This window comes from Capra hircus, chromosome 25 (assembly GCF_001704415.2).
Source record: "Capra hircus breed San Clemente chromosome 25, ASM170441v1, whole genome shotgun sequence".
In the NCBI taxonomy this organism is placed as follows: Eukaryota; Metazoa; Chordata; class Mammalia; order Artiodactyla; family Bovidae; genus Capra; species Capra hircus.
Window position 1 is genome coordinate 37,565,342 of NC_030832.1, and position 21,670 is coordinate 37,587,011.

At 43.4% G+C, this 21,670-nt stretch overlaps 1 protein-coding gene across 1 annotated transcript in view; it reads right to left on the bottom strand.

The window, feature by feature from the left end:
- The window catches only part of LOC102168966 (cytochrome P450 3A24), a 47,478-nt gene extending 38,721 nt beyond the window's left edge, over positions 1-8,757 (bottom strand). The window contains exons 1-4 of the mRNA XM_018039890.1: positions 8,590-8,757; positions 4,396-4,489; positions 2,476-2,528; positions 53-152 (exon numbers count right to left, since the gene is read on the bottom strand). Of these exons, the coding sequence (XP_017895379.1) occupies positions 53-152; positions 2,476-2,528; positions 4,396-4,489; positions 8,590-8,660 (318 nt within the window). The 5' untranslated portion in view covers positions 8,661-8,757. The remainder of the gene's footprint in view (positions 1-52; positions 153-2,475; positions 2,529-4,395; positions 4,490-8,589) is intronic.

Below are 21,670 nucleotides of genomic sequence, written 5' to 3' on the forward strand. Positions count from 1 at the left end.
TCAAAATGCATATCTAATAAGCAAATTGCAAATTAAAAAAATGGATGCCTACCCTCCGGTTTGTGAAGACAGAATAACATTCTTTCACTAGTACTGTTTTGATCATGTCTGGATCTGTGATAACCAAAAGAGGATGTTTACCTTCAAAAATCCTGTGTAGGGAAAACAGAGCTGATTAAATTTAAGGAACCATTTTCTGCAGCTGGAGCCATACCTAGAAGTCCAGATATTTATCTTAACATTACATAATCCATCCTTCTAAGGTCATCATTAAAAGTACCATGAAAACACTGCTAATTCTAGGTGGTAGGTATATGGGTATTTCCTATATCATTTTCCATAATTTTTGTAGGTTTAATGTATTTCATTATCAAGAAGGAAGTTAGGTTAGTAAATAACTGAAGAAAGTAGATTATCTGATAATTTAAAAATAATTAAGGGGAGACCATCTACTCAGTCATTTTTGAAGACATACCCAAAGCATGAAAATGCATATAATATTAGATGAAAACTGTAGACACATCTATCATAAATATGTAACAATATATCTGCAAATGGAAGAAGATTTGGAATGCTCCACAACTGACAGTGAGATTATGAGAGATTTTCTTTTCTGTCCTATTTTCTAAAATTTGCTTATTAGTTTATATTTTTTAAAGGAAAAAATTTAAATAGTGATCTCTCCTTGGTAGCATCAAGTTCAGGATAATTTGAACAAAAGGAAAAAGAGAATGAAAAAAATCAGAAAAGCATGTACAATTCATCTTTTAAATATTTTGTTTTCATTATATGGGTCCCACCGGCCTCAGGCTCCATGTAGATGACATCCATCACCAGCTCGGCAGGCCCACATCTGACCCACCTCTCACACAAAGCTGACTCCTCAGATGTGGTACGTCACTGTTTGACCTGATCTCCTGACTGTCAGGATGTCCCTTCATGGGAATGGGCCACTGGCATGAAGTTTACTCTGAGTTATTTACTGTCTTCTGATATTTTGATTTCACTATCAATCACTTGCAATGGCTAGAACAAATTGGAAGATTTTCTACATGTTCCCTTAACTCCACAGGAGAATTTCAAATCATTTTGTGATCGCATAAAAAATTGCAGAGAAACAATGCACTTACTTTTGCCCATTTCCAAAGGCTGTTATAAAACTCAGAGGGTGTAAGTGGTGTCAAGAGCACTTAGTGCTGAAGCAGTGACAGGAGGGGTTGGGGAGGCGCTTAATCTGCTCTTCCACCTGACTGACCATATTACTTGGACTATTCCCTTCTTCCCATCATGGTTTTGCAACAACACTTGGATGGAGAAGAAACAGTGGTTTCGGGTGACCCTTTATATTCATGATGTCACTCCCGTCTTAATAATTTCTCTAACAATCACAATTCAGATTTTTGAACTCACTTCAGATCATAGTGATTCTGTGTACTGATGAGTGGGGTCAAACTCTATAACAAGCTTTCCCAGGTGCTCCTCATATATCCAAGCATGAGAACCATTTTCTAAAAAGGGAACTGGGATCCACCATGAAAAAGGGACTCCAGTCAGAGCTCACAGGTACTAACTGTTGGCGGGGCAGCTGGAGCTGGGCCAGTAGTGTCCCAGTGCTATGTATTCTTTCCCCTCAACCAGGCTGACATTTGGGGCGATGGCAACTCACAGGTTCCCATGGTTTCTGAGGGCCTCATGAGAGAAGAGGAAGAGGTCTGGATAGGTAGAGCCTCTGCCACTTGCTGTTGGCAAAGAAGCACCACAAGACACTTCTCCCTCTGCTCTCACCAAACCTCCAACAGCTCCTAAAGCCCACCTGACACACTCTGGGTTAGATATATATACCCTACATCTCCTCAAAATCGGAGAAAAACAGTAGATAAAACAATCACTGGATACAATTCTATTGGAAAATCTTACCTGAAAATTAACAAACAAACAAACAAACAAACTCCATACATGCAGAGAAAGTAAAAAGCTAAGCAAATATGATTTCCCATTATGTTAACCTATAACCTTCATCAATTTTTCCGAAAGGACATATTAAATCCAGAATTTAAATAAAGGATATTGGGTTTAAATTAAAAGAGAATCATGTGGAAAAGGGTCATAAGATTCATTTATGAGCACATATTAGAATGTTCTGAGATAATGCATTTTATGCAACTAAAGGTAACCTAAGGAGAGAAAAACGGAAAAGGGGAGGAAGAGTGAGATCCTGGACAGAAAGTGATGCTAGGAGTCGCTGGGCCTCAAAGTTTGGAGAAAAGTGATGACCTGTGACCCCCCCCAGGCCTGGTTCAGACTGTGGACCCGGATACCTGCGGCCTCTGGGATCTCTGGTAGAACAAGCCTGCAAGCTTTACAGCAAATGACTTCATTCCAAGAAGCTCTGGACTGAGAGTGCCCTCCACACCACCAGGGGAGGGCAGGATTATTACAACAAGTGTGTCCGATGGGAGTTTTCAGAATACTTACCCCCACATTTTCCCATACTTTTTAAAACATTCTTCATCAAATTCACAAACACCCTATAAGGAAAAACAATATTACATTATTAACATCCTGTATTGAACTCTATCTCTAATTCACAAAACTACTATTTTTCACTGGCAGTTGGAGGGAAGTTCTTATTCACAAATGTCTTAAGGGAAAGGAGGGAAAGTAGAGGAGATATTTGTAACTGACAATTTAAAACCACTCGTGAATTTTCTTTGAATATTATAGATACTAAGCACTTACCCCTGACAGTGAATACTAATTACTTCTTGTCTTCTGAAGGCTTTTTGCTTGTGCATGTGTTGTCTAAAATCTCTTAATCTCTAATCCACCATGGGCATGTGACAAAACTGGAAATGAGGGAAGTAAGGGTTTCCTACACACACTTTCATCTCCTAGTTTAACAGCCTTTTCATTTATCTCATGAGCTCTTTCTAGAATTTCAGCAGAATAAGGAAGTTAAAGCACCAGTAATGTCTTCTAATCTCCCAGATTTTTAAAGACGTCTAAGGGGTGTGTGTTCCATGAGAAAGTGAGTGAGTGACTGAATGCATGACAAAGTGGACTCGCCTTCTAGTTTTCCAGCTCAGCACAGAAAAGATGCGGCGATGCCACAGATATATAAAGAACAGTGCGTTTTAAACATCTGGCCTGAGGTTTTACTTCTGTAACTTAAAAAAAGCCTGTCCCTAAGTTTCTATCATGATATTTAATGCTTTAACAAGTAAATGAAGGGCTCAAGAACTGTGGGTTGGGGTGCATCTCCTAAGGAGTTCACCTGGGAAAGGTAGAGAGGAAATCACTGCTTCTTCAGATGGAAAAACATTCAGGAAATTCTGAGGCAGTAATGAGACAGTGAAGACCTCAGTTGGGAGAATCAGGATCTGAGAAACAAGCCTCATGTCTGCAGGACAGGAAATCTGAGCCAGAGAGCAGCCTCCACACAGGGCTCTGCCCCTGCACATCTGAACTCAGCTCACAACCTTCAGTTCAGGGGCCAGGCCCTGGGGAGGCATCAGAGAGGAATGAATATCAGAATTCACAGTCCATCTGCCACCTGGTACATTCCTTTCAGTTAAATTAAACTTCTAATAATTTTGTCAAATCATATCCTTTCTAGTGATTTTTGTATATGTGATTCTGCCTTATTTTTAAAAACCTCCACAACTTATTTAGTGGTTAAATAGCTGAAGTAAATAGACAACCTTGCCGCAGTTACACTCATTCCCTGCTCAAATTCATCCATGAGTTGCCTGCTTTGAAGGCACAGAAAAGAAGAAAGCTTTTGTTCCATTTTTCTTATCCCAAAAGATGTCATGTGTAGCAAGAGGTAAAGCAGAAAATGCAAAAAAAAAAAAAAAAAAGAAAAGAAAAGAAACCTGCAGGCATTAGCAGTTCTTGAGAAACTCCAAGTATGTGCAAATTACCTGATACATTAGAACTGAAGCATCCAAGCAATTCAGGAGAAAGGAGAAAAAAGGGAACCCAGAGCTGATGCTACCAACAGGACTCATCTAACTATATTGTACACTGCTTAATGAGTCACGACCAGGCATCCCTTCATGGTTTTCTCCTGATAATTAGCAAGACTTTGCCTTGCTGGGAATCTGCACCTGGCAGAGAGAAGATCCTCTTCACAAAGCTTATAAGATGGAACTTCAAGTCCTATGCTGACTCAGCCAAGAGAGCTTGACTGTCTGAGGAGGCAAACCTGAGGCTCTTAACAGCTGACAATAGAGGCCTGGGATAAAGAGGGCATGTGTGTGTGGGGCCTATGATGCCATTTCTGGGAAATATGAAAACTGACAACTGCCTACTGAGTTGGAGAATATTTACTATGGAACTCAGCTGGGATTTGCAACCATAAGAAGCAAAAAAGGGACATCAAACAACACACACCTTTCGGTAGGACAGAATGTTTCCAAAAAGAGGCAGAGGTCTTGGGCCAGGAACCCCCAGCTTCTTAAACAGTCCATGTGAATAAGTTCCATATCTATGAAGTGAAAGAGAAAATCCAGGTCAGGAATTGTGGAATAAGTGCTGGAGCTGGCTAGTCAGTGATTCAGAACTGGAACCATCAGCCTAGAGAAGTAACATGTAAGCAATAAATACCAGCAATTCCAAAAGCAATAATTACTTTCATTCATCTTCTTTCCCTCCTCCACAGTGAGACCATAAATAGCAGCTGAAATCTTGATGGTCCCAATCTTAGAGTGGATGCTTGATAAATGTTTATAATTTTGGAGCTCCTGAGAGGTTTATGCTATAATTCCTCCAAAAAAAATCATTCATATGTAATTAGTAAGTTGATTCTTCCATGGTTTAGAGATTTTCATTCTAGATACAAAGGGGAAACTTTCTCTTTCTGTATCAAACCTGAGATTTTGGTTTTCTGCATCCACTCAGTGACAGAGTTCCTAGGCTCTGCCTTGGCCTTGTTCTCATCCTTCTCCTTTCCTCTGATGTTTTCTTGTTTAGTCACTCAGTCATTTCCGATTCATTGTGACCCTATGGACTGCAACATGCCAGGCTTCCCTGTCCTTCACTGTCTCCTGGAGTGTGCTCAAACCCATGTTCATTGAGTCAGTGATGCTATCCAACCCTCTTCTGTCCTCAATCTTTTCCAGCATCAGGTTCTTTTTGAATGAGTAAGCTCTTCCCATCAAGTGGCCAATGCCTCAGAGCTCCCTCCATGATCTGACCTCATTTCAAGATCTGATTCTTCTTAATTCTGTCTTCAAGAGCAGGATTTAAAGCAAGCACAGTGTTCCTGTCTGTAGAATGAAAACTGCATTCAAGGCTTCCATTGCCATCATAGAAATTGAGCACCTTTCAGCTACACCCATGGCTCTGTGTTCAATTTGGTTGACTTGAACTACAAATAAGTTGCAGTGATTGACTCTTTTGTTCCCTGAAACTGTATAAATGAATCAATGACTAAAGGATCTGTCTCCAGACCACTCCCCAACTCATGGCATCAGGTCCTCCAACCACCTGCTAAGCCCAGTGCCTGATTTACATTCGTTTTTCTAAAGATGCTCAATCACAAAGCCTCTGCACTTCAACTATCTTAAAAACCAATCAAGCTGGTGCTCCCTATCACAGGCCTGCCTGAAGGTTATCCTTCATGTATTATGTGTGCAAGCCCACAACTCCAGGTTCTAGATCTTTGCAAGCCTGCTCATTCTGGTGTTGCTGAGAGATGACAAAGTGCAGGAAAAGAGAGGCTGAAGGAAGAGACTGCCATCTATGGTTTAAATGTGAACCTGCTAGGCCTCCGAGGCTAACTCTGTAGAGTTAAATTAGTAAGGTATAGTTGAAAACATGCTGTGTGTGTTCATAATGCCCTACAGGCACTTTCAGCAAAGAGATATCTGGGTTCCCAGTCTTCTGTTACCTTCCCATGTAGAGCAAAAGACACTTTGTGTGACAAAAAATGAGTGACCATAAAAAACTTCAGAATATTAAATGAAGATCTTGTCTCTCCTTTTTGGAAGGTAACCTTTAAGGTAGCACAGGTTCAAATTTCTGCACAAATCCAGCAATTTTACAATATGTGATAAGAGAAACCCCCAAAATTTCATGGACAGACCTATGCTGGAAGCACACACAGAGGTCCCTTGACGAAGCACAGTTGGCTTATCTCTCTCTCCTCCAGAGCAAGTGGTGGAGGTGTGGGCACCAACTGCCACAAAAGGGGTGGCCTCGGCTATTCCCACCCCAGTTGCTCCCCCTTTTGTTTGTCTTCCTTTCCTGTTTCTCTTCACAAACAGGGCAAGTCAATGTCTGCTTCTGAACCTTCAGTGTGGTACATGAACTCAAAAGTGATGCCAAGCAATTGAGTAACCGTGTTGGCAACACTGGTCCCACAGAAAGCTCTGGTCTAGTGTCTAAACTCACGTGGTTCCACCAAGGCAGCAGGTGGACTGAGTGAATTATTTGGCTTCTTTCTAGCTCTTCACTTTTTGGTTCGTGCAATAATGCTATTTTGGGTAAAAAGGAAGGGACTAAAGATAAAGCCAACATTTTTACAGCCTTTACATTGTGTTGGCATAACAAGAGCATTGCCTGCAGCAGCTGATTCCTGGCTGCACCAGTACCTTCTCAGACTACAGGGATGTTTGCCTGGTGGGGACACTAGCTTTAGTACCAGCCCCACTGTCAGACGGACCACACACAGTGTGACTGAGATTGTGTCTTCACCCCAGGCTTCAAGCAGATGTGATAGCAACCCTGCTGACCTCCTGTGGGACCGGGTCTGAGGAGAATCTCTGGGAGGATGGGGAGGGGGGTCTGCTCTGAGGAAAGAGGAATATTCTCCCCTCCATCCCAATCTCTTTCTGGATCCCTCTCATATCATCACCGGCTCCCAGGCCTGTATACTCATCTGCCCTGGAGATTAAAATAGCTTGCCGGACATGTATATTTAAAAAGATATATCACAGGAATATTTTACTACACTAGATTCATATTCAAGGCATTATTCTAGAGGGTGAATTTATTTACATACCTTTCTAGGTACTGGACAACAGTCCTTATTTATCCTTCAGGGAAGAAACACATGCTGGAAATACTCACATCAATTTTTAAAATCTAGTCCTAAATAGAATGAAATTAAACTGTTCCACATTATTTTATAATATCAGACAGAAAATATATTGCTGCAATACCTTAATTTCCTAATATTTCTTTCAAGTAATTAAAATGAGGTTAATATTACCCACGTTCATGGCATCATGATTCCCTACACTTAGTGAAAATGAAACTGACAGAATCCAAATGTGATTTGCAGGGGTATCTCTAACCACTCATTGGAAGTAACTCCTGTCCCAACCTAATGCATGATAACAGAATCTCAACATTGAAAGGAATTTTTCTACTAGATGGTTTTGATTCAACCTCCTGTGCCATACTTATTAGGGAAAAATCACTTAAAATCCAAACTGGACTCGGGCTTGTGCCTCTTGTAGGCTTCAGTTCAGTTCAGTCGCTCAGTCGTGTCCGACTCTTTGCGACCCCATGAATCGCAGCACCCCAGGCCTCCCTGTCCATCACCAACTCCTGGAGTTCACTCAGACTCACGTCCATAGAGTCAGTGATGCCATCCAGCCATCTCATCCTCTGTCGTCCCCTTCTCCTCCTGCCCCCAATCCCCCCCAGCATCAGAGTCTTTTCCAATGAGTCAACTCTTCGCATGAGGTGGCCAAAGTACTGGAGTTTCAGCTTTAGCATCATTCCTTCCAAAGAAATCCCAGGGCTGATCTCCTTCAGAATGGACTTGTAGGCTTAGTAGATTTCAAATCACAGGGAAAATAAATTTGTATACCGATTCTAACTCATCCAGAGATTGAAAGAAAAGGTGAAAAAAATGAATATAATTTCAAAGTTTCTACAAACTCTCCTCCAATCTTAAGCTTTCTCATTTGGAAACTAGATAATTTCTGCAGAGTACAGGGTGCAGGAACTGAGTCTTAGGAATGGATGCCCTGAGGAGGGGCGCAGAAAAGGAGGAGGGATGAGTATGAAAAAAAGGGTGCTCGGTCTCAGGCCTCCAAACAAAGTCAGAGTGTACCCCGTGCCTTGTGTAAATGACACCTGGAAAGAGGGTCTGGAGCAGGAACTCCTGAGTGACAAAGGGGCCAAACATTCCTCATGATTCTTGCAGCAGGTACAGAATCCAAGTCGGAGAGAATGAAACAAAAACCCACGTTGCTCCTTGCCTCCAGGATTCCCAGCCATGGGAATCAGTGAGGACTATGCTGCACGTGGGCCAGTTGTTTTTAATTTGCCCTTGATGGACTCTGGTTGACTACTCTAGGTCCATGCAAACTGGTAGTCAGTCAGAGGGTCATTCTCAGGAGCAAATAATATCACAACCCCTCCTAACTATGCTAACAGCAACTCGGGAGTAAAGCTAACTCCTTCAACAGATGTGGTTAAGATAAATAATAACCCATTTGGTGCCCATAGCACCTGATGCTAGAGCAATTCTCCTCCATTTACTTTGAACTTTAAAAAACTAAGGGAACCCCCTTTTCTGCTAAGCACCCCAAGACCCAGGTTACAGAGGAGATGAGCCTGATGGTTACTCACAGATAGAGGAGCACCAGGCCAGTAGCCAGGAGAACCCAGGTTTCCAGGGAAAAGCTTGGGATTAGCTCCATGGCCACTTTTCTTGGCGATTCCCTCCTCTGAGTTTCCTTTCAGCTGTGTGTGCTACTCTCTGCCTGCCTCAGTGTGGAGCTTCTGTTCACTTCATGTGGAGATTTAGTGCAGTAGGGAGATTTATGTGCTTAGAAAGGAGGTGGAGCTGGAGCTGCAACCAACAGAAAGGCCACCTGGGCTCCACCTGCAGGAGCCCTCTCTGCCTTGGTAGTTGGCCGAGCATCATACACATTACAGTTTGACCTCCCTTGAGTTCATATTCTGTAGGAAATCAATAAACAACTCAATCAATGTTATCAGCAAGCCCAAAGGTTATAGAAACTCAAATAAAGCCACTGGCTTTAATTTTCCTCTAAACTGCCCCATCTCTATGGTTGCCTGCAGTCCAAAATGTTTGAAATCCTTCAAACAAGATGGTGGTGGTGGTTTAGTTGCTAACTCATGTCCCACTCTTTGTGACCCCATGGAAGCAGTCTAACAGGCTCCTCTGTCCATGGGATTTCCAGGCAAGAATACTGGAGTCAGGTGCCATCTCCTCCTCCACGGAGTCAAACAAGAAAGCTGTGCTGACTGTTACTCATACAATTCTTTCTTCTGCCTAGAAATGTTCCTGTGTCCCTTGTAGGCTCTTAACTATTCGTCCAAATAAAGCTCAGACAGAACATCTGTGTTAAAGATTTCCCAAACCAGCCTCCTCGAGCAGATATAACAATTTCGTCCTCTGGGGAACTGTCCCCTGCACACAATTCTACTATCTCCCACACCACAGTCAGTTTCCACACCTAGTCCCCTCAGTGGATCAAGAGCTTGGGCACGTGCCCGAGTCATGTCCCAGGTACCTAGCAGACTGCTTTCTGCAGAGTGCGCATCCCGAAAGGTAGATGGACTGAATTGGTAGAGGTAAGACCACTGGGCACCTGCGTGCCCTCTCCCTGTGGCTCTTTGGTGGCCATGCCATCTTCCCGAATTGTTGACACACCAAGAGGGCCTGGCTGGGTCTTGGTCACTGTCTCTGTGTTTTCAGGAGGATCCACCAGGATCCTGTTGACAAGAGGGCCCCAGAAGGAGAGGCAGGACATGGAGAAGAGGGTGATGGCTGCACCAATGGTATCAATTCAGGATGATTCCTGTCCCACCCTCAGAGTATCCTGCAAGTCAGATTCTAGATCAAAGAATGCTCACCTCTCTCTGGAAAGGCTGCAATCCAAGATCAAAGGGTGTAAAAGAGAGAGAAAAAAGCAGCCCAATAGCCAAGAGGACCCCAATGTGCTTAGCCACCAGTAATGTGGCACGTACAGCAACAGGATTCCAAAAAGATCACGTGAGGGCATGTTATCTCTGGGGTACGTGGGATGTTGATGGGTCAGAGCAGATGGGTTCCCACTTCTGGACACATAGAGGATTTGGGGGCTTCCCAGGTGGCACTGGTGGTAAAAGAAAAAAAACCCACTTGCCAATATAGGAGACCTAAGAGACACAGGTTCAATCCCTAGAATGGGAAGATCCCCTGGAGGAGGAAAAGGCAACCAACTCCAGTATTCTTGCCTGGAGAAATCCATGGCAGAGGAACCTAGAGGGCTACAGTCCACAGCATCGCAGAGAGTTGGACACTACTGAGGCAACTTAGCATGCACAGACAGGGAATTTTTATTGGGTAACAAGGAGCTGATACTGAGGAGGCCTATAGTAGCAGTTGGCATCACCTGCTGGTAGGCCACCCCTGTGCACTGAAATCACTTCAATCATATCTGACTCTGTGACCCATGGGCTGTAGCCTTCCAGGCTCCTCTGCCCATGGGATTCTCCAGGCAAGGATACTGGAGTGGGTTGCCATGCCCTCCTCCAGGGAATTTTCCCAATGCAGGGATCGAGCCAGCGTCTCTTATGTCTCCTGCAATGGCAGACAAGCTCTTAACTACTAGGGGCACCTGGGAAGCCCAGGCCTCCCTCTACCTGTGTGGAATTCCTGATGGGAGCAGGATGAGGGCTGAGCATCAAGAAATTACATTGGCTCATTATCAGTACTTTAAATCATGTCATGTGTCTGCGAGACCTGAATAGCCATGGATTATGTGAAAAACAAAATCTCAAATGTTCTTAAAACTTAATAGAAACACAAGACGTGTGTTTGTGCACTTCCTTCTCCCTTTATCCTTTCTCACTTTCACTCCTTTGCAGAAAGTGATACTCATCTCTTGCAACCTCTAGGGTCAGGTAGGGGGGTGTTCTTTATGATGCACACACATCTCACCATGAAGAAACACACACACATGTCCCTCAGTCTGGCCTGAGAGTTCCCTGCCTGTCCCATACTGGCCAGAGTGGGTGGAAGTCTCATTAGTAAAATGCAGTAAGTCCAAACTACCTCTCCTGCACTCTTCTATTTCCTTGGGAGCTTCTCATGGAGCATGAAGTTTCTACCATCAGAGTCTGTCATCTTAGGGTTCACTTCTTCCAGGAGGCCTCTGCTAAAATCCACAATTCCAATGAGAATTGAAATGTCTGAACACATTTATCTGTCCATTGCTTCAATCCAAGTGAGTTAATTCAGGAGCCAGTATTGCGCTGGACTGTGGGCTAGAAGCCATACAGTCCCCTCCCTGGGGAGCAGCCTCTGGGTGGAGGGAGTGAGACACACAACCGAGCTCAGTATGGGGCATGCCTCTGGAATCCCTGGGGAAATGGAGCCCTAGAGAGAGGCAGCAAAGGAGAGAAATGGATGGCAGCTTGAGTACCAACAAAGGACAGAACAGGGAAGCTGGAAGAGGATCTTCAAGGAAAGTCAGAAAGTCCGAGGAATTTTGATACATTTCTGCTCCCTTTTGGTACCTTCCCTGGGTACCTTTGGGGCTTCCCTGGTGGCCCAACTATAAGCAATCTGCCTCCAGTACAAGGAGACCCAGGCTCGATCCCTGGGTCAAGAAGGTCCCCTGGAGCAGGGAATGGCTACCTACTCCAGCATTCCTGCCTGGATTATCCCATGGCCAGAGGAGCCTGATGGACTACTGCCAAGGTGCTGCAAAGAGTGGGACATGATTGAATGATTAAGCACACGCACACATGGCATAGTTTTAAAGAGGGTCATGCTACAATCCTCCAGTTACAGATATAGAAAGTGAGGCTTAGTGACTGCAAGTGGCTTCCCAACAGCTATTGATCAAAACATGTTATAAATAATATGAAGAAATATGGCAAATATTCTGCTCTGAAATGCCAATATTCAGCGTTTGCTGTTTCATGACTCAAGGCTAAAGCAGCACATTGGTTACAATTCTGGCTTCTGTCTCCATGTCTACCCCTGCCCAGGGGCTCCCCCATGGGTCTGCAGACCCTGAACTTCATTGCACCTCAGTAGGAACAAGGACAGGTGCTTGTCCTGAGGACCCACCTGTCTATATTCCTCACTGAGAGGAACACAAAATACATCATCTGATAACTACTGACAACTTAATTCACTCAGCTAAACCCACAGCCTTTCTTATTCTTCTTGGAAACAAAATCCTTGTGGAAACTACATACTTTCACATTCCTCCAAAATGCATATGCCGATATGATGGTTTTCTCACTAAGCCTTACACACCATCACCTTCCCAATTCACCTCAGGGCCTGGTCCAGCTGGTTGGAGTCTCTAGTGTCAATAGTCTAGCCATTCCTGGGGAAAATGTGTAGCCAGAGCCACGTCCTAGCAAAGGCAAATGGCCTGCTCTGCAAGGGAAAATAACAAAAGGCATGATCTTTGTACCCTTCATTCCACAGCCAGACACACTTGACTTGAAAAACCTCACATACGAAAACTGTGAAGGAAGACGTGTGTGCCTGAAGAGCACCCCACACCTCACGTCTCTCATCTGGTCATTTGTGTACCGACGGCCTCGGCATGGTCAAAGCTCTATCCCAACTGCTTCATGTGCAGATGGGACTAAGAGCCAGATATTACTCAGGTGGAAAATAGAGAGAAATAGTTATAGTACAGCCAAAGTAAACTAATTATACATGTTTTGAAAACACAGTGTCCTCATCAGAGATACATGGCTTATCTTTTCAGACCTTAGCAATCAGTCAGAGATGGAAATCAAAGAACACTCATGGAGTTGCGCATTAAACTCAGATATCAGGAGAGGTGAGCAGGGTGTCAGGGCCTCAGTGATGCAAGAGGCCCCGTCAGTCTGCTATTCCTCTCCTTTTAGAGGTGACTCCTCTTCTGGGAAGCCTGTCCACTGGCTGAGAGGATTGCTCACAGTATGGGGAGGCCGTGTTGCTCTGGAATGATGTGTGTGTTAGATTCCAGTCTCACAGATCACGGGTCTGTGACCAGAGCACTGCCCCAACACAGAGACAAGGTGAGGGCCCCTAGCAAGCCAGTCAGTAGGGGCTGGGGTGAGGTACAGGGATGTTCTTTCTGACCCACACACATCCCACCATGAAGAAACACACACTCATGCCCTTAAGCAGATGCACTTCCATGGACTTCACAGCAAAGGGATGAGAAGCACCTCATGGCTGCTCACTTTCAACTCCATTCCTGAGTTTCTCTTTCTTGATAAATGAATCACTAACATCTCTACTGCACAGTACACCTTAGAAAGTTCTTTCAGGAAAAGAAAAGTGAAGTCACTCTGTTGTGTCCCACTCTGAGACCCCATGGACTGTAGCCTGCCAGGCTCCTCCATTCATGAGATTTTCCAGGCAAGAATACTGGAGTGGGTTGCCATGTCCTTCTCCAGGGGTTCTTCCCAACCCAGGGACCAAACCCAGATCTCCCACATTGCAGGCAGACTCTTTATAGTCTGAGCCACCAGGGAAGCCAGGAAAGTTCTTTCACATCTCTCTTAACTGATTTATCTAAAACTCTGAGATAAGCAGTGCTGGGGTTGTTTGATTCCCACTTTACAGATGTAAAAACAGAAGCTCAGGGTGGGGAAGAATCTTGCCCAAACATTAAACCATGAATGCAGGGCATGGAACAAGATTTCATAATTCTAAATTGTGCCAGAGACATGCTTGCCTGGATTCCAAGAGGCCTCCTGAAATAACCTGGCAGGTTGTGTCAACCTCTTATGGGATAAATATCTCCTTCCACACTATTCATCATGCTACTATTCTTGTAGTAAGTGCTAAAGCTGTTAGTGGCCACAAAAAAATAGAGCACCAGACTAAATTTTATGTATTCATGAACTCATGGTGTCAGCAGATAAAGCATGTTGCAAATAGTCCTGACATGTCACAATCAGAACCATTTGGGTTTCCAAGAAAGTAGGAAGTAAACGATGAATGAAACCAAGGAGTGAAGGAGGAATCAGAGGAGGGGGACAAGTTTCAGAAGACCATAATGAAGGGAATTAATGACACAGGAGGTGTAAAATTAGGGAATAGATGAGCATCACAGATTAGCTGCAAAAGAGGAGCAAAGTGTTGGCCGTCTCTCCTAATCAGTGCAGCAACCTGCTAAGGAGTTTTATCCAACCCTAGACTGGCCTCACCCAGGAAATTCCCTACTTATTCCTCTGTTTCTCAAATCTCTCTAACCACTTCCATCATCCACAGAATTAAACCCAAATGCCGTGGGACAGCAATTCAAGACCCACGTTGGACGTGTAGGTTACTTTCATATCTTGGTTATTATAAACAGTGCTGCATTGAGCATAGCGGCACATATTCAAAGTAGCCCTTGCTTGAGATAAGTGGCCAGAGGTAGAACTGCTGGATTTTATGGTAGCTCTCTTTCGGCTTTTTGAGGAATCTCCACGCTGTCTTCTGCTATGGCTGCACCAAGTTACATTCCCAGCAACAGTGCAGGAAAGCTCCCCTTTCTCCACATCACCGCCCACATTTGTTGTTTCTTGTCTCCTTGATGATTTGTCACTTGGATGGGTGTGAGGTGGTGTCTCATTAAGGGTTTGACTTGCATTTCCTGATGATGAGTTGACTCTGAACATTTTCACGTGCCTGTTGCAATCTGTATGCCATCTTTAAAATGTCTATTCAGGTTTTCTGCCCACTTTTTAATAAAGTGTTTGGTTTTTAAACATTGACCTGGGGCATTATGCTAAGTGAAATAAGTCAGATTGAAAAAAACAATTACTGTATAATTTCATTTATTTGTTGTTTCAGAAGACCACAAGGAAGGGAATTAATTAATTAAGTCGCTCAGTCATGTCTGACGCTTTGCAACCTCATGGACTGCAGCACACCAGGCTCCCCTGTCCTTCACCATCTCCTGGAGCTTGTCAGACTCATGTCCACTGAGTCAGTGATGCCATACAACCATCTCATCCTCTGTCATCCCCGTCTCCTCCTGTCTACAGTCTTTCTCAACATCAGGGTCTTTTCTAATGAGTCAGCTCATTGAATCAGGTGGACAAACTATTAGAGCTTCAGCTTCAGCATCAATCCTTCTAATAAATATTCATAGACCAAATATGTAAACAGAATTAGAGGTACAAACTTCCAGATCGAAAATACATAAGTCACTAGGATGTAATGTTCACATAGGGAATATAGTCAATAATACAGTCACAAATGTACATGGTGACAGATGCTTGCTGGTCTTACTGAGGTGATGAAATTGTAATGTATTACAATATGGAATCACTATGTTGTATACCTGAAACTAATATAACATGTATGGAAGTTGGTACCTCTTAATTCCCTTCACCTATTTTCTTTGTTCCTCAAACCTCCTCCCCTGTGGCAACCACCTATTTGTTTTCTGTGTGCCTGAAACAAACACAACATTATATGTTAATAGATGGGGAAACAATGGAAACAGTGACAGACTTTATTTTCTTGGGCTCCAAAATCACGGCACATGGTGACTGCAGATATGAAATTAAAAGATGGTTGCTTCTTGGAAGAAGAGCTATGATAAAAATAGACAGTGTATTAAAAAGCATAGACATTACTTTGCCAACAAAGGTCCATATAGTCAAAGCTATGGTTTTTCCAGTAGTCATGTATGAAAGAATTGATCCTTTTCAACTGTGGTGCTAGAGAAGACTCCTGAGAGTCCCTTGGACTGTAAGGAGATCAAACCAGTCAATAATAAAGGAAATCAACCCTCAATATTCATTGGAAGGACTGACACTGAAATTGAAGCCCCAATACTTTGGCCACCTGATAAGAAGAGTTGACTCATTAGAAAATACCCTAATGCCGGGAAAGATTGAAGGCAGGAGGAGAAGTGGGTGACAGAGGATGAGATGGTTCGATGGCATCACCGACTAAATGGACATGAGTTTGAGCAAGCTCCGGGAGTTCATGATGGACAGGGAAGTCTGGCGTTCAGCAGTTCATGAGGTTGTAAAGAGTCAGAGGTGACTGAGCGACTGATCAGAAATAATGTTAATTAGAACTCAATTTCTTAAAATAATTTAAAAATAAATTAATAAATAAAAGGTGAAAAAAGACCCGTGTGCATCTGGCCACAGCTGACTTCTACAGTCTTGTCTCAGTCCACATCCAGTGTAAACATGATGTTTTAAGAAAATGGTATGATGTGCCATACCCAAGCTCCTCAGATGACTGGGTTTTTTTGAGTCTGCACAAGTGTTCTTCCATCGGGAATGGATCCAATCCATTTTCCATCTGGTGAATTCCTGGACTTCCTCTGGGAGTCAGCCAGGGCACCATCTTCCCCACTGACCCTTGTCCTTAACAGGTAGGTGGTGGGGAGGGTCCCACTTCTACATGATCCCAGTTCTCATGTAGAAACATAGTGACTCTCAGACCATGAGATTCATTATAATTCAAATGCAGGGGAATGTTAAAAACTACATATGCCTGGGCCCACCTGCATACCTGAAATTGATAGGTTGAAGTAAAACTCAAGAAAAATCTTATCTATGAATTCAATTGTTGCTAAGAATTGTAGAAAATATTAGTTGAAACATTAAAAGCAATAGGTTGGCTCCTAGGGAAATATAATTGACCAACACCAGCCAAACAGAAATATAAAGTTAAATAGTCCCAAAACTCCTTTAAAAATAAGTGGAAGTTACCTTCCCACAAAGAAAAATCACATCCACAGTTTTATGGTAACCTTCAAGGAAAACGTATATCTTAGCCTGCTTTCCCAAGAAAGGAGAGCCTGAAATGCAGGCTTCCATGCTACTATCTTCTGGGGAATTTGATCCAGGGGAGGAAGAGTGAAGGAAAATAGGAACAAAGCAAGAAAGGAGAATCAATACAAGATTCATTAACCAACCTGGTCAACACTTCGTGTCAAAAGTAACCAAATCTTTGATCAACTGACCATCTTCTGAGGCCATATGACCACTCAGAAGATGCAGCCCATTCAAGGGAAGGAAAGGGGAAGAGGGTATTCACTGGTTTCCCTCTCCCTTTGGGAAAATGTTCCTCCTACAGAAAAGTAATTCTCTAAAACTTCTGTATTACAGAAGAATTGCTAGGTTGAGAGGCATAGTCAGGCTTCACTGCACAAATTCAGTTGGAATCCGTATAAAGATGGCCCCTGTAGTGTGGCAGGGCCAGAGACCAGGGCATGTACACTAGTTCTCTATGCTGTCTAGCAGATTATTCCCAAATGCAACCCCTTGAAACAACAAGCATTGACTGTGTCACAGCTCCTTGGGCTGAGTCCAGGTATGGGTTACCTGGGTATCTCTGGCTCAAGCTCTATCCTGCTATCAGGCTGGGCTGCCTCTCATCCAAAGTCTCACCTGGGGAAGGACCCACTTTCAGGTCCTCCAGGTGGTCTGGCAGGGTTCAGATCCTCACAAGCTCGAAGATTCAGTTCCTCACTGGCTGTGGCCCAGAAGCCCCTCAGATCTCTGCCACTGGAGTCTCTCCACAGAGCAGCTCCCAACATGGCAGTCGCTTCCCCTAGAGTGAGGGAGTGAGAGGGGGCACCCAATTAATATTCTACTCATTAGAAGCAAGTCACCTATCCCAGCCTCACCAGTGGGAGGGGGTTAAATGGGGCATAAGTGCTAGCAGGCAGAGCCATTAGGGGCCAGCTGAGAGGATGCCATCACAGAGGTGAAGCTAAGATTCTGAGTTGTCACATAAAATCAATTCAACCATGCCCAGCTCACTCTATGAGGACAGTATGAACTTGATCCAAATAGGACAAAAGTGAGACAAGAAAGAAAGATTGCATTTCAGTCTCACTCATGAGACTGAAATTTCAGTCTCACTCATGAGACAGTCTCACTCACTTACCTGAGCAAAACAAAGCCAGTCAAGTCCAGCAACAATGATACACCATGACCAAGTTGGCTTTTACCCTGGAACTCAAGGGTGGTTAACAGAGAATTAATATAAATATTAGTTATCAGGTTAATTGATTAAAAGAAAAAAGTCTTATCATCCCAATAGCTTCAGAAAATGCATTTGTTAATATTCAATATATCATTTATGATAGAAGAAGAATGCAAACTACTATAGCAAGGAATTTCCTTAATGTGATAAAAGTATCTACCAAAATCACCTAACCAAACATCATTCATAGTATAAAAGCATTATCTGCTTATGCTATTTTACCACAAGCACATACAGCCTTTTCAAAAGTTGTAACACTCTTTAAGTATATAAACTCCCATCAATTAATTTTATGCTGGAAACAAAAAGAATGTCAATACTTGTTTTTATCAGAAACCCAGCTTGCGGATCCCAGGTGAACAATTGAAAACATCATTGAATAAATTAAATATTTTTGAACACTTGAGGCTGTTTGAACTGACCAACATGGGTTCATTCAGTGGGTTCATTCAACTGAGATCAACTAGGTTCAAATGCTGAGTTCTTCACCTTTGGTTACAACATCAGGTCCTGTGATAATCAGATGGAAAAAATAAACCAAATCCCCAGAAAATAAACAAATCCTCATTACTGCATGCAGTTCCAAGAGATTTCTAAGTAGATAAGTCACCATGTGCCCGCCAAGTCAAGTGACTTTTTGCAGGGGCCTAGCCCAGCCAATTCAAGCCCACAACTGGACTCCAACACAAGATACCTGCTGGGAGCCAGCGTGGGGAATCCCACCCGTGGCAAAGGTCATGAGGAAAGGGGCCTGACAAAATGCAAAGGTGAGATCAGGCCTTGAGGAAAACCCCCTGGGCTTTCTTGAGCATCTACCCCCAAAACCAGAGTCTGCCTGCCTTACTGCATTATGCTTTCCACCTATTCTTCTGACATTACAGGGGGGCTATCCCCGACCACCTTTCTCTGGAAAAGGTTAACTTAGAGTTCCAGTTAACAGTCTCCTGCATATAAAAGGAGTGTTTCAGCTCGAACCCCTCTGATGGATCTCTAACTTGCCTTACCCGGACTTCTACAACTACGCATGTGATTGTTTACAGACCCCCAACTGTGAGAGGCATGGAAAGCCTAAAACATAGAGCCCTTCAAAGAGTTAAAAGCTGTTAGAATAGTGCTGGTGTAAGATTTCACTGTTGAGCCAGTGCTTGCTGCCAAGTTCCCATATCCCTTATCCACTGTGCACTTGGGAGTACATTTGTTAACATAGTTAGAATGTAAGAAAAACAATTGTAGCCTTGAAACTAACTACATCAGACCTTTGAGCTAATTGGTTCTTTCTTTGTTGTAACTCGCTGTACCTTTGCTTCGTGAAAATGTAACTCTGTTTGATACTTTCTGAGGCAAACATAGATTAGAAATATAAAGAAAAAACACTTTAAGGGAAAATAAATTTTCTGGTTGAGCAGCCTTTATCAAAAGAGGGTCATAAAATGTTTCACAGGCCTCCAAGGCCAGAAGATAATGTACACAACATCATTTGTGGGAAAGGTATAAAAGTCTTTTTGAAAATAAAAGTAATGGGCCTCGCTCAAAGAAGCTTGGTCACCCCGCATCAATTATTTTCTCTCTCTCTCTCTTTTTCAGGCTGATCCCTTGGAGCATAGAGGCTCCCTGTGTTCACGTATCTGCCCAGGTTTTTAAGACCTGAATGGGAAGACGTTCTGCATCTTCACTCCCTGGGGAGACGGGGAGGGCACCTGTGGCCTCCGTGAACAGGGCAAATTCCTTGTCTGGGGGTTTTGTTGGCTTTCTATGTAAACCAAGGAATATAAGCCTCTTTCTCTCCTCTATTTTCTTATCTACAACATTCTTTCCTTATCTCTCTCTAAATCAATCGCTGACTCCATCCCTGCTTTGAATTACCCTGTATCCACCAGGGCTGGACCCCGGCAAATACCCTATTCTGATTGGGCACGCAGTTATCTGCAAGGAAATGGCAACCCACTCCACTGTTCTTGCCTGGAGAATCCCAGGGACGTGGAGCCTGGTAGGCTGCCGTCTATGGAGTCACACAGAGTCGGACACGACTGAAGCGACTTAGTAGTAGTAGCAGTAGTATGCCCTGTGTATCAGTCTGAACTGGTCTTTGCTGTGTCTGGAGCTATGAAGAAGCACCATGGGGACAAAGTGTGAACAAGACTGTCACAAAGGGCACTTACCTAAGTGGGGTGCTCCATGCATGCAGACACCTCCAAAGGCATTGGGAGGATGGGAAAGGTGGATAGGAGTGGAATCCAGAGCCTCTGTAGGGATGGGTGGGCTTTCCAGAGGAGGTGACATTGCTTGAAGTACTAGGGACAGAGCAAAATTTGCCTAAGGAGAGAAGGTGAGAGGGCATTCTAGGCTGTGAGAATAGTTAATCTTATCATTATCATTGCTGAGTATGTTTATTTGTTGGTTGCAAAACAGTGTCTAAATCAACCAAATTTTATTACTGCTAATAATGAAGTGACCAAGCCAAGTTAGGGATCCTGTAATTCTAGGATCAAGGTTCCAGCCTGGACAGCTCAGCAGGGACGTGAAGGGTGTGCAGGACATCTGGAGAAAAAAGCCACATGGCTTTCTGGTATTACAGTGACCTGTCTTGAATTCATTAGGGTACAGTCGTGAGATTAAACACATTTACTGAGGTCACACTGACACGGCATAACATCAACCATTCAGGGCCATTTAGCACATTCACAGTGTCATGCCACCACCTCCTCTAGTTCCAGCGCGCTCCCATTCCACCAGAGTGCACTCCTGAGTCCATAAGCAGCTCCTCCCCACTCTGTCCTCTCTGAGCCCCTAGCCACCACTCATGTACATTCTGACTTCATGGATTTGCCTCTTCCAAATATTTTGTATAAATGGAATCATGTAATGTGTGGTCTCGTGTGTGTGAATTCTTTCATTTATGCATTTTTAAAGTTAATCTCTCTTGTACCCTGTATTAGTACTTCACATCTTTGATGACTGAAGAAAAAACTATTCTATGGATACATCACAATCTGTTTATCCATTCAACCACAGTTTACCTTATTTCTACCCTTTAGCAATTGTGAATAGTGGTGTTATGAACATGCAGGTGTATGTCTTTGCTTGACAAATTGTGTTCAGTTCTCTTAGGACTCTACCCAGGAGTGCAGTTGCTGGTAATTCTATGCTCAATGACCTGAAGAGCTGCCAAACTGTTCCTCTACATCCTCTTTTGTTTTACTTAAAAAAAAAAAAAAAACCATCCCAGTTGTTGTGATGTAGTAAAATTTCTGGGATTTTGACTTTGTTCTACCACTGTTAGTTAATAATCTGTGAGAATTTGCCAGAAGTGGAGAGGGCAAGCAAAGGGTGTAGTTGGGAACCTGGTCCACCAGGTCCCGGAGGTTTCTCTGGGCTCCAAGATACCTATTCTCTCTAGTGTGTACACAGCTGCCTAGAAGGCATCCATAGTATGTGACTGATGTGCAGGCCTCAGGTGGATTATTTAAACCCGCTCAGCCTCAGTTGCCTGATATGTAGAATGAGGGTTAATAATTATGTCTTCCAACTTGGAAGAAATGGACAAATACTTAGAAAAGTATAACTTTCCAAAACTGAACCAGGAAGAAATAGAAAATCTTAACAGACCCACCACAAGCACGGAAATCAAAACCATAATCAGAAACCTTCCAACAAACAAAAGCCCAAGTCCAGATGGCTTCACAGCTGGAAGAAATTCTACCAGAAATTTAGAGAAGAGCTAACACCTAT